We start from the raw sequence: 13,313 nt of genomic DNA, 5'->3' as shown, positions 1-13,313 counted from the left end.
AGTTGTGTGAGTCCCTAATAAAATGTAAAAAAAGAAAAAAAAAGAAAAGGGATAGTGCATGGTTTAAAATTATGGATGGTGTGTGTCAAGGTTGTATCCTTTCACCATATTTATTCAATATGAGAAGCTGGACTACATGATGAAGTGCATCAGCATCAGAAGAACACTCATTAACAACCTGTAGTGTACTAAGATACAACCTTGTTTGCTGAAAGCAAAGAGAACTTGAAACACTGATGAAAACCAAAGACTGCAACCTTTATACCTCATAGGAAAAAAAATCCTTGCAATTAGAATAATAAACAACAGTACGATAAACAGAAAAGATTGAAGTTGTCCAGGATTTAATTTTACTTGAATTCACAAGTAGTGCCCATGGAAGCAACAATCAAGAAATCAAATATGTATTGTACTGGGAAAATCTGTGGCAAAAGACCTCTTTAAAATATTAAACAGCAAAGATGTCACCGTGAAAAAGTCACCTTGCATTTTCTTTAATCATTTTATTGGGGGCTCATACAGCTCTTATAACAATCCATGCATCCATTGTCTCAAGCACATTTGTACATAGTTGCCATCATCCTTTTCAAAACATTTTCTTTCTACTTGAGCCCTTGGTATCAGTGCCTCTTTCCGCCCTTCCTCCTCCAGTCACCTTGAATAGTAAGGTGCACTCGACTGTGATATTTTCAGTAGCCCTCTATGCGTATGGAAGGTGGACATTGAATAAAGAAGACATAAAAATGATTGATGCCATTGAATTATGGTGTTGGTCTAGAATATCGAGAGTACCATGGACTGCCAGAATGAACACACAAATCTGTCTTGGGAGCAGTGCAGTCAAAACGCTCCTTAGAAACAATGATGGTGAGACTTTGTCTTAATTTACTTTGAACATGTCATCAGGAGGGACCTGTCCTTAGAGAAGGACATCATGCTTGGTAGGGTAAGTAGTGAATTAGAGGAAGATCCTCAATGAGATGGATTTTCACAGGGGTTGAAACAGGCTCAAACATAGCTGTGGTTATGAGAATGGCTCTGGACTGCACAGTATTTTGTTCTGTTGGATATGTGAAGTTTCTATGAGTCAGAGCCAACTTGATGGTAACTAACAAGATCTTCTAAAATTATTGAGCTGCTTGCATTAATCTAATTGTGGTGCATCTGTTAATTTCTGTTAATTTAATCCATGAAACTCTGGAAGTCTGCTAGGATACAGGAACTATTGAAAAAGAGAAACTGTTAGAGCTTTCCAGAATTATATTCACATGAGGCCTCCCAAAGCTCACTAAAGAACCCTGGGCCAGCAGGATTTAGACTATAACTGTTTAGTACTATATTGTCATTCCCCTGCTCAAAGTCAAGTTCTTTCTTATCTATCCCGGTCTGCGAGTCTCTTGTAGCAGCCCAGGGACACTTGATCTCATAGATAGAGAAAAAACCACCACCACCCTCTGAGCTGCTTAAGTGCAAGGGTGGTAGTTCAAACTCACCAGCTGCTCTGTGGGAGAATGAGGAGGCTGCCTGTTCCCATCAGCGTGAACTTTCAGAAGCCCTAAGGAGCAGTTGTACTCTCCCCTGTAGGGCCGCTCTAAGTTGCAACACATTCAGTATTCGTGGGTTGTGGCTTAACGCTTACCTGATGGAAAGGGGATAGTGGCTATGTGTTTAAGAAAGTGACTATAAGAGACTAGAAAATGTTCTTGCCATTTAAATTTCTCTTTCCCTGCTTCTAAAAAATCAGATTATTTGTCAAGTTTTCATCTTCCTCTTTTGTTTCCCTGTAAAAACGCCCAAGAGCCCATTGGAAGTCTCAGGAGTGCCAATGTCACTGACTGCCTGCAGACCTTACCACAGCTTTTGGAAGCCGTAAGTCAGTCGTTTGTAGATACATTTATTCATCATTTCTACGATATTTAGATTAGCCTTAGGTATTACTTGATATATCACATTATCTCTTAGAAATTCATTGTGACTTGTAAAGTATAGCCAATGTATAAAGCATTTTTCATTTATTAAAGTTCTATTGCCAAGATGTCTAATAACTGAAGGCAAATTTCCATTTCATAGGTCACATTAGTAAGCTAACCTAATCAAGACACATGAAGGTGTTTCTTATTTAAAGGGTAGAATTCAGGTAGTAGTTTACAGTTTTGGTACATGTAAAGGGGTTTCAAAAAGCTCGTGGGAAAATTCCAGTATCGTATAATTCCATATTTTCTTATGGACTTTTTGAAGGGCCCTCCTACCCACCATACATATATAATTTTATGTATTTTTTAGATACTAATTAAGCCTGTTTCCTTCTCTCTTTTTATTATTAAATACTTTTATTGGGGGCTCTTACAGCTCTTATCACAATCCATATATCCATTCATTGTGTCAAACACATTTGAACTATGTTGCCATCATCATTTTCAAAGCATTTTCTTTGTACTTGAGCCCTTGTTATTAGCTCCTCATTTTTCTTTACTTTTGTGTATTAGTGTAGGGACCCCTCGTGGCATAGTATTACCCATTGGGCTATGATCCACAAGGTCAGCGGTTTGAAATAACCAGAAGCTCTGAGGGAGAAGGATGGGGCTTTTTACTGCAGTTACAGTCTCGGAAAATCAAAGGGGAAGTTCTGCTTGCCCTAGGCCTGTAGCGTCTCTTTGAGTCAACATTGACTCGATGTCAGTGAAGGATTTTTTTTTTTTAGTTTTTTTTTAATATGTGCCATGAAGTTTACCCATGCCCTGAATTTTCAGACAGACCATATCCATTCCTAATTATGCAAAGAATTGTTTTAATAAGGATTTGATATATTTCTTAAATCTTATAGTTGTTTCCACACATTAATTAATCATGTAGTGATAGGTGTGTATACTTTGCATTAATATTAGTTTACTATCATCTTGTCGTATGTTTTATAGCTTGTTGTATGTTTTGTACCTCAGGGTGATGATCCAGATAATTCATATGATTGAAGGATCTAGTCAGAACAGGACTGTAATGTTTGATTTCTCACCTTCTTTTATATTGTCATTCTACATCAGTTGTTTCCCTGGGGGGCTCTTGAAAGAACCAAGAGGGCTGCAAAAATAGATGCCTACACTTTACACTGGATTATGGGCTATAGTAAAAAAGCTTCTAATTGGTAGGGGGCACTGAATATTTTTTTCTGAAAATAGGCAGTAGGCTAAATAAATATGGGAACCTATCTTCTAGAGAATGTGAAATGTGAAACTAAAAAATCAGAGACAATAATATCTATTTGTTTTACCTTTTCTTTCTTTGTCATGTGCTATTTTAATAGCATTCCACAGGAGAAGTTCAGTGTTCAAGAGAAGAATCATTGAAGATAAATATGACAAAAAACTTGACTGAGCAGAAAAGGTGAGAAGGAAGACAGCCTGGAGATAAATATAAACTGGCTTGTTGACCTCACTGAAGCATGCAGATTTTCTCACAATGCGCAATATGTTTCTAATGAGGTGATCATGCTGCTCATGAAATTGCAGCTTCAGTTTATAGCCAAGTAAACCATGATTTAATGATATTGAAAATGCTTTTTCTTGTCTCGTTGCCATCAATCTTATCAGAATAAAGTAGATATGACTACAACAGGCTTCATCCAGTTCTAATTAGGAACCCACCTTTCCTTTTTGGTCTTATTAGTAAATAGTTTTATTTGGCATATAATTCACATATCACACAGTTTAATTATTCAATCATATTACCATCTTCCCATTTTTATTGAGTTAAAAGAATAATTGAGCCATAATATTTGCAGCCTCTGACATAATCTTGTGTTTTGATTACTGAGCACTGAGGAATAGGACTGTGGCATGAATGTATGCTTTTAGCCCATACTTTGCTACAAAGAGAGCAGAAGGCAGTTTTTAGAGTTTGTAGTTTGATTTCTTAATTTTTAGAATTACCTTGGGCAAGAGAGATAGCAATCAAATGTTTTTTGTGGGGGACACAAATTTTGTTCAGTTCTTTTATGGTTAAGTAGCAAAAATGATATACTGAATGTCATCTGCCTTTAAAATGAATACATGTTACACTTAGAAATACACTTATATTTTTATTAGTAAAATACAGTTATATTTCTATTAGTAACAACTGGCCATGACAGTGTCATCTGTTTCCATGGGCTCGTCAGTGCTCCTGAACAAAGCTACCTGCATGCTTCATATGGGAAATTTCAGATCCCTGTTTAGCCTCGTGTCCCTTGTTTTCAGAAGAGTCTCTTGTTTTCAGTTGCTGAGCAGTCAGGTGCCCATGTAGTGCGTGAAACCGAACAAGCTTTGTTTGAATCTATTACTATGGAGATTAATGTAAACATAATTATGAGCTAAGCATTACAGAGGATTAGAAGATATTTAAGACTCATATGGCTGCAGTTAGATCACTTGCACCTTAGATAATTTGAAAAATGTCTTGCTTCCCAATCACATGTAATTGTTTATTAACAGTATGATTGAAGGCTTTTCAACTACAGAACATACGATTCCTCACTCACTCTGTGATACAAGTTCAGAGATTTCTAGGTAAGCATTTTTGCCTACTGCTCCATTTTGAAATAGTTAAGAACTGTTTTTTTCTTTTAAACTATAAACTAAGAATACGATGAAAGTAGCATGAAACATTGAAGGAGCGCTAGATAGGTATACATTTCTGAGACTTTAAATTAATTGAAAATTTTTCCTTTAACAATGTGTTTTAAAAACATACAAGAGACATTTTATTTTGATCATTTTGAAAAAAGGTGATGGATTTATTACTGAAAGGTGTCATTTCTGTTCATTTTCAGCCTCTAACAGATTTCTAATAGTGTGTGAAATGCTTCTAATTCTCTCTAATCACAGATCCATCCAGTTATGTGTTTAGAGTTTCATTTTCAGAGGTTAAACAAGGAAAGACAGTCTGCTCTCCAGTGTTTAGAAGTCTAAAATAGGAGCATAATGTAATAATCCAACTTTACTTCAGAAAAGTCTTACATGATTAGTATTTAGTTATCCTTTCTACTTACTGAAAGCAAAACCAAATAAAGTTGTCTTAAATAGGCAGTTCGATTGTAATGCCTGCTTTTGTGCATGTGGATTTGCTAAATAATGTTTTATTATGGAGCATATTGGATGCTTTGTAAAAGGCAACTATTCTTTAAAGTGATGTTTCCTCTAAATGTAATTTAATATATTCCTTGTTTTTGGAAACTTAATGAGCAAGTCATTTGACTAGGATCATTGCTTGTCCCATTACTCAGTTTATGGAATTGATTTTATAGAAACCTGAGTACTGACCGTGTTCAAGAAATCCTTATTAGTCTTTTAATAAAAAAATAAAACCCTTGCTGTGATTTTTGCTTTTCTAAGTAAGAATTTATCTTTCGTTTGAGTTCGTTATAAGTGTCAGCTGTGGGGTTGGTTTAGAACTGCTGTGGTTTTTATGCATTTAATGATGACCACTAATACTTGGCTGTACCAAATCCTAGAATTAAACAGTTTTAACCTACTCTGTATCCAATTTTCCTAACTAGTCTGGGTTATTAATTTTAGGTAAAAACAAAATTCCCACATCAAATTACATAGTCTATGACTTTAATCAGAATGGTTGTACAGGCTTCCAACTCAGATACCACAGGTGACACCATTGGGAGGTGACCAAGGTCAACTCAGTAGTGCATGTCTCTTTTAAAGACAGCCAGGTGCAAAACTGTGCTGACTGTCACAGGTATAGAGAGATCGGCTCTAGGCTTTCTTCCTGTTAACTACCAGAGTAATTTCTTTGGTTGATGTGCTTTTTTTTTTCATATGTCTCCACATAGTGCACAGATTCCTGCATCTAAAGGTGAATCTTCCTCAGTTCCACCTTTTGTATCAAAAGGAGACAAGGTCTCTCCACAAACACCTGTGCCATCACCTTGCAAGACTCACAAGACTCAGAGAAATGAACCCAGGACTGAATTACCAGACTCTTCGGATTCTGTTAGGCAGATGCTCCAAGATGAAATGTTTAAACTAGTTCAGGTGAGCTTATCTATATGTAAACAAACACACCCACTTATGGTATAAACAAGATTTAAAAATATTATGAAATACCGTATATACTCATGTATAAGCCAAGTTTTCAGCACATTTTTAATGCAGTTTTGTGGTAAAAAAAATATTTGGGTCAGCTTGTGGTCAGCTTGTACTCGAAAATATACTGTATCTAGAAGTAAACAACTGGAAATTAAATTACAGGCATTTTTCTTCTCTGGTACTCTTGTCATTACAGCGTAATTTTAGGACAGCGGTTCTCAATCTGTGGGTCGCGACCCCTGTGGGGGTCGAATGACCCTTTCACAGGGGTCACCCAATTCAGAACAGTAGCAAAATTATAGTTATGAAGTAGCAACAAAAATAATTTATGGTTGGGGGCCACCACCACATGAGGATCGCGGCTTTAGGAAGATTGAGATTCCCTGTTTTAAGGCCTAGTGTTTTCTCACAATGACTTTTAACTGAGTTCTTTAATAAGTATGGGGTTTGTCAGTGTATGACCTTTGGCTACACAAAGGGGAAGGAGAATCAGACTCCACTCCAGCCCAAGGCTGATTCCTAATGAGAGGAGGTCAGACATACCCTCTTTCCTCCTTTGCCAATTCTGATATCAACTGCCACTCTACTTCTCGGCCGGGTTTGATAATACAAAACCCATACAATATTGGCCTTATGGATGTTAACAGTGAGGATTACCTCTTCCCAGCTGTGTCCGCAGGCAGACCTCTCTCTTTTTGGTCCTTTACCTCTCAGTCACATGACCCTTTGGCCTTTGTCCCGCTTAGACCATGTTACATGGCTGTGTTGCTGTTTTTCTCAAATACCCATAAGGCCTCCTATAGCACCATAAGCTTCAGTCCAAAGGTACCCAGCTCTGACTCCAAGGGTCAGCAAACCTAGCTCCCCAATTAATTGCCTAGAAGCAACCCATTCTGCAAGTGGTGGATCTGCTAAAAGGCACTCAGCTTCACCTGCTTCGTGGGCCAGGCAGCCCACTCTAGCTTGGTTCTGTTGCTGTGTCATTGCTTTGTGTTCCTGGCTGAAGGGTGTTCAATATGCAGGTATCTCAGGGTCTGGAGGACACGCTCCACTCATGATTGTCTTTCTCGATGGTAGTTAGATTCCCCCTCCTGTTGCTGAGCTGGCATAGTTACACCCAGCAATCCTCATGTTGGAGTTCCAAATGTTTCCACTCAGAGTCCTCTTAACAATCATTCGCAGCTAAATCATGTAATTTGTCAGCATCTTCCTCCACATTCTCTTGCTCAGGCCCACAGGAAAAAGTTGTTTGCTGGGAGTTACAGTGCCTATGGCTAGAAGAGCCAAATCAAGTAATCCACTGCCTCACATATGCCCAGAGCTGCTGACAACAGTGAGGTGGTGGTGGGGGAAGGAGGATTTAATTAAACCAAGCCAGTCTAGTCCTGCTGCATTCTAGGAATGTTATTTTGATTATCCTCACCTCACTCTCCAGATCATTCCTTTAGGATGTTGATGTCAACTGCTTTGTCAGTCAGGGCTAGATCATTAGCGAGCACTCATATTCTCAGTGGACAGCTTCCTGAAAGCAGAAAGCCGTTCTGTTTTCTTTCCAATGCTCTTACTACTCAGCTTTCATGAGTCTTCACTAGCAAGTACTGAGACCAAGGTACTACTCTTCTGGAATACTTGGACAGCTGCTGCTGCTTTAGATTGTTTTGATTATATTCTAAGATTTAAAAACTTTTGTTTTATTCCAGCTGCAACAGATCAACTTCATGAGCCTAATGCAGGTGGTTGGGTCGTCCTTTGCTAACCTCCCGAATATACAGCAGTCTCAGTCAGTTCATTTGATGGGAAGCCAAGTACCAAACCCCATAAGAGGGAGTAGTGATGTTGAAGATACCGGTGGAAATCTTAAGGACAGGATTTTAATTAAACCACAGCCCACAGGAGAATACACCAGAGAGTGTGGCAATCCCAGCCCAGACGGTCAGCAAAGACTTGAGCAATCCGATCAAAACAGAAATGGAAATGTACAGGTGATATATTTAAAAACACCATGAAAATTGTCCTAGTAGTTCAACTGAATGGGTTTTTATTTTTCAGTCAGTTTTCTTGTTTGTTTTTTTTTAGCAGTTATTAAATTCTAATGCCTCACCCCGCATCCCAGTAACACACTGAACCATAATTTCAACATAAAAAATTTGTAGTATATAGATTTTAGACTTACATATCTTTATTTCTCTTCCAGAATATTTCACATGAGGGTATTCCTTTAAGTGATTTAGAAGGCCAACCCCAAAAGAGAGGACTAACGCCAACATCTCACAGCTTACCACCCACTATGTTGTCTCCAGCCCCTGCTGCCAATACTCACCTCCACCTTTTGTCCATGTCTGCCATTCAGAAGACACCTCAGCTTATCCCAGCAGCAAAAATGGTCACTCCTGGTGATGGGTTTCCTCTGCTCCAGTTCCAGCCAAAGCATGAATTCAAATCACTTCCCTTATCTATCGGAATTGTTCCACCAGTTCCCTTCAGGACTCTGCCACAACCAAAAGAGGCTTGGGGAGTATCAGGTTCATTACAGCCTCCTCTGTTACAGAGAGACATACACACTACTGCAGCCTCCTTCTTGAATTTGAACCAGTACAATACTGAAGCCATAAAAAAGGCAGCTGAACAGAAGAGGTGGGCAGAAACTGTAAATACAGAAATACCTGCACATCTGAACTTGGATCAGTATGTGGGGCCAGAAAACTTTGCACTTCAAAAGAGCTCTTCAAAGTTTATGAAACCAGAAAGGCCATTTGAGATTACGCCGGGTGTCCATGAGAAATTTCCTCTGAATTCCTCTGGACTTCCATTACTGCACCTGCAGTGTAACCCTCCATACATGTTCGCACCTTCCTCCAGAGCATCCGTCCCTGTGCCCCCGGTCCTTGTTGGAATGGGAGCTCGAGAGAGAAAGTACTCCAGATTGTCATTACTTCCTTCACATCCGTCCTCAGAGAACACGGTAATGCGTTTTTGCAGGGTGATGCCAGTGAGGTTCCTGAGTTTTCATACCAGAAATATCATATGCCCTCTGAAAAGCCCAGGCACGTTTCCATGATAGGAGATAACATATAAAATTCCATTTAATATAATAATTGGATATTTTAAAGGATTAGGGTTTTCTATATGTCAATACCAGAATTTACTGGCCTCTTTCATAAGTATTCCTTGATCAAAGAATAAGTAAGTAAAATAAAGCTGGACATCCCTGGGTGGTGCACAAGTTAAATGCTCCGCTGCTGATGGAAAGGATGGCAGGTCAAGTCCAGCCAGAGGAGGTTTAGGAGAAAGGCCCGGTGACCTGTTTTCAAAAACTCAGTGATTGAACACCTTACAGAGTACTGTACTACTCCGACACACACAGGCTTGTCATACGTGGGAACCATGCTGAGAAATGGTTTCACTTTGTTTTCTGCTTGGTTGTGCATGTGTGTGCATACATGTGTACACGCACACTGCCGTATACACACACATATGTAAAAGGCAAAGAACTTGTGGTTCATAGCAATTCTGTTGAGATTGTCTCCAAATCTGTTGTAGCTGAATTTGTTATATAAGCCCAGATCTATCAATAGTTTTGTATGTAATAAAAAGTTAACTTTTTAAAGTAAAAAACAGGTTGAATTTTCCCTAGCCCATCACATCACTTTTAAAGGGAACCATGGCATGAGTTCCAGTTGTATCTGTTCTGATTTATAGATGAGTATATGCTGTCTTAATGGGGTAAGAGAATAACTCATTTTAGGATCTATTTTAATAGTTGAAGCAGGTTCTGGGCACGGGCAGGAAAGGGTCATTTCTTAGATAAGATATGCACCATATTTCGGAACATCCAGTGAATGGAAGAGTAAAGGATGAACAGTGGAAGTGTAGACATAGGAGAGGATTTTTAAATGATTAGATGAGCCCCTTACTTCAGCACATTGCTGGTCTGTTGCATCTCCTACAGTTCCTCAAATGCTGCCCATTATTTCATTGGTAATTATGTGAAGGAAGATTTTTTTTTTTTTATCATGAGGAAAAAGGTAACTGCTAGGATTCCAGGCTTAATGTCTGAAGTGGATAGCTCAGCAGAAGCTGTCAGCACTCTGGAGTCACTTATTTAAAATCTGATGTTCTTACTTGCCTAAGTCATTGTGTTCTATCACTTACACATTTTAAAAAATGCTTTTCTTAATTTTTTGTTAAATATGTAATTCAGATTTGCCATTTTTAATTATTAAGCTTTGCTTCTTTCTTGTAGTATAAAAAACCACAGCTTATCCCACTTGAAAACCTCCTTGCATTTAAACAAAACCAACAGAGACAAGCATGTAACTTACTTGGACAAGGCGATCCTGGACAAATTCAGCTTCTGAATGGCAAAATGGAATCATCTGAAATGAAACACGAAAAGGAGAATAAAAGAAGGCAAGTTTTTTGTTTTTTTTTTTAAATAAATCACTTGGGGCTCATACAACTCTTATCACAATTCATACGTACATCAATTGAGTAAAGCACCCTTATACATTTGTTGCCCTCATCATTCTCAAAATTTGCCTTCCATTTGGAGAAGGCAAGTTTTAAGTGAAATTTTATTTAAGAACATCATATATCAGTCAGTTTATTATTACAGACAGTTCCTGGAATTAGAACAAGATTTGTTCCTAACTCTGTCTTTAAGAATTTGTCAGCCAGCAGGCTTACTGTTGTGATAAAGACTTGTGGAACACCCAAGACGACATGGCCTACGATCCTTAGATAGCCTGCAAGCCTGGAACTGAACTCAACTCCGTGACTTAACTGTAAGCCAAACAGTAGACAGGCCTATAAGTTAAGGTCTGTCTTTTAACACCATGGAGGTGTGCATTCCCTAAAACAACCAACTCTCTGAGATCAAAAGGGTAGCTTTTGCTCAGGGATAAACCTCAGAAATCAAGAAGCAATCGGACAGGAGGAGAACTAGAATTAGTAAGCAGAGGAAGGAAGTAGGAAAAGTTCTGTTGTTGAGATTGTATGTGAAAGTTGGATAATAGTAAAGAAGACCAAAGAAGAATTGATACTTTCGAGTTATGGTATTGGTAAAGATTATTGAAAGTATCATGGACTGCCAGAAAAACAAACAGATCTGTCTTGGAAGAAATACAGCCAGAATGCTCCTTAGAAGCAAGAAAAAGCCAGTCAGGTTGTCGGGAAAGAAACGAGTGCCGTTGTGTTTGAAAAAGAAGGGCAGCCAAAAAGAGGAAGGACCCTCAAGGAAACGGAGCGGCATATTGGCTACACAATGGTTTCTAACGGGACAACTGTGAGCACGGCGCAGGACAGGCCTGTGTTTTGCCCTGTTGTACACGGGGCTGCTGTGCGTTGGATTGGCTTGAAGGTACCTAATAAAACCAACATGTATTTGAACACTATGAGGAAAATTCTTGTTTATGAGGCAAATCCTCTCTTTTTATGGGCAATTCTGCTATAGAATACTTTCCTGCCATTTTAAGGCTAGATGATGCTTTTACATTTTTCTTTAAAAGAATGAGCAGCCATATATTGTAGCACCAGTATTTGACCTCTCAACCAATATTCCATGTGTCATCTAATTCACTAAGATAACAGTTACTCATTATATCCAATTCTCCAGACTTCTAATAAGCAAAAGGCTAGGTGATAAAGCGTACTTGCAAGAAATATGTGGGTGGAGAGCTGGACTGTGTTGCCTTGAGACCAGCTGCGGGATTAGACCAGCTATCCCACTTCAAGCTGGGTCCGAAATGAGGCGTGTGGATGATAGGAAAAGAAAGAGATATATATAAAGCATGGGATCGGGAGGACTTCAATCTGATGGACTGGAGTCTCGAGTATATTTGAAGCTTGGTATTTATACTCTTCTTACACAAGGGAATTGGTTACAAAACAAACATCAAAGAACTTAAACATTCCTAAACTCTTATCTATGCAAATGTCACTTAACTAGTCACAGTTTCTTAACCTTAGAATAATAAAAGCACTAGGTTCAAAGACAATCACACGGATATGGAAGATTCAAGAGAGCCTCAAATAGATCATAAATAACTGAGTTATCTCTCAATGTTTTTAGCAGCAAAGTCACAAATAACAGTCATTTTGCAATGCTTTTGTCTGCAAAGACACAGAGGCACCAGGAATTAGCCATCCATCAGTAAACACCTTGATCAGCTGGATACCTCCTGCAACCAGCAGAGCTGGATGGGACCCAGTTGATACCCAGTAACCAATACTGAATGTTTTGACCAAAGAGTCTTTAGAGGAATTCTTACCAAAAGGGAAAAAATGTATAGCAGAACTTAAAATTCCCTTGGTAGCTTATTCTTCTTGGACCCAGCGAGGCTGGATGAGCCCCCTAAACTATTACCCCAATACAAGTTTAACTGAATGCATAAAAGAACATACCTTGACTTTTGTGCTCTTTTAAGAATGATCGATGTGTGGTCACATTGGCGACGGCTGCTCAAAGCGTTAGAGGAGAAACTCTGGAGCAGTGAGTTCATGAAGTGGGACCCAGTCAGAACGAAGCATGCGAATGGCTGTACAGCGGGAAGAGTGCACTCAGGGTCTCGGAATTGTAGATACAGATGCTGTTGATTTGGCGTACGTCCTGCTGTGCATACTCTCAAAAGCAGCAACAAAAATTAAAATTAGATAGAAAAGAACCCCTTCTGTCCCCCCTCCCCCCCATACACACAAACCCACCGCCATTGAGTAGTTCCCATCTCATAACCACCTACAGGGCTTCCAAGGCTGTGTGAATCTTGAGAGGAACAGACAGCCTCACAGCCTCCTGGGAGGGGCTAGTACACTGCCATCAAGTTGATTCCAACTCACTCATAGCAACTCGGTAGCACAGTAGAACACCTCCTGTTAGTTTCTGAGACTTTACATCTTTACAGAAGTCAGCAGTCATCATTCTTCCTTGGAGTTACTGGTGGGTTTGAACCACTGAACTCATGGCTAACAGCTCAGGGCATAACCCACTATGCTACCCGACTTGTTTGCACTTAGTGAAAAGAGAATAATAAGGCTATGACTCCCAATTTTAAAAAAGCTTACGACAGTGTTTTGTTCATAATGAATTTTCACTGCATGTGTCAACTGACAGCTTATTTCTGAGTCTTGCAAACATTAAAAAAAAATTCACATTTATCTGATCCTAAAATCCAGATAGAACTCTCCCCAAATCATCCCTTCTTTCTATCTATCCCATGTATTTCTCTCTCAAAATATGTCTTTTCC

General features: G+C 39.0%; 1 protein-coding gene across 12 annotated transcripts in view; it reads left to right on the top strand.

Moving 5' to 3' along the window:
• Positions 1–13,313, top strand: part of CPLANE1 (ciliogenesis and planar polarity effector complex subunit 1) — a 125,838-nt gene that overhangs the window by 61,703 nt on the left and 50,822 nt on the right. For all 12 annotated transcript variants that reach the window (XR_012782824.1, XR_012782825.1, XM_075540942.1 and 9 more), the window contains 7 exons: positions 1,799–1,869; positions 3,299–3,378; positions 4,464–4,538; positions 5,816–6,017; positions 7,772–8,053; positions 8,266–9,033; positions 10,315–10,481. Coding sequence is in view for 10 of the 12 variants with exons in the window: in XM_075540942.1 (XP_075397057.1) it covers positions 1,799–1,869; positions 3,299–3,378; positions 4,464–4,538; positions 5,816–6,017; positions 7,772–8,053; positions 8,266–9,033; positions 10,315–10,481 (1,645 nt within the window). In the remaining 2 variants the exon portion in view is untranslated. The remainder of the gene's footprint in view (positions 1–1,798; positions 1,870–3,298; positions 3,379–4,463; positions 4,539–5,815; positions 6,018–7,771; positions 8,054–8,265; positions 9,034–10,314; positions 10,482–13,313) is intronic.

The sequence above is a fragment of the Tenrec ecaudatus genome, chromosome 2 (genome assembly GCF_050624435.1).
Source record: "Tenrec ecaudatus isolate mTenEca1 chromosome 2, mTenEca1.hap1, whole genome shotgun sequence".
NCBI lineage: Eukaryota > Metazoa > Chordata > Mammalia > Afrosoricida > Tenrecidae > Tenrec > Tenrec ecaudatus.
Note: the sequence above shows the minus strand (reverse complement) of the source record. Positions and strands in the feature narration are given on the sequence as shown.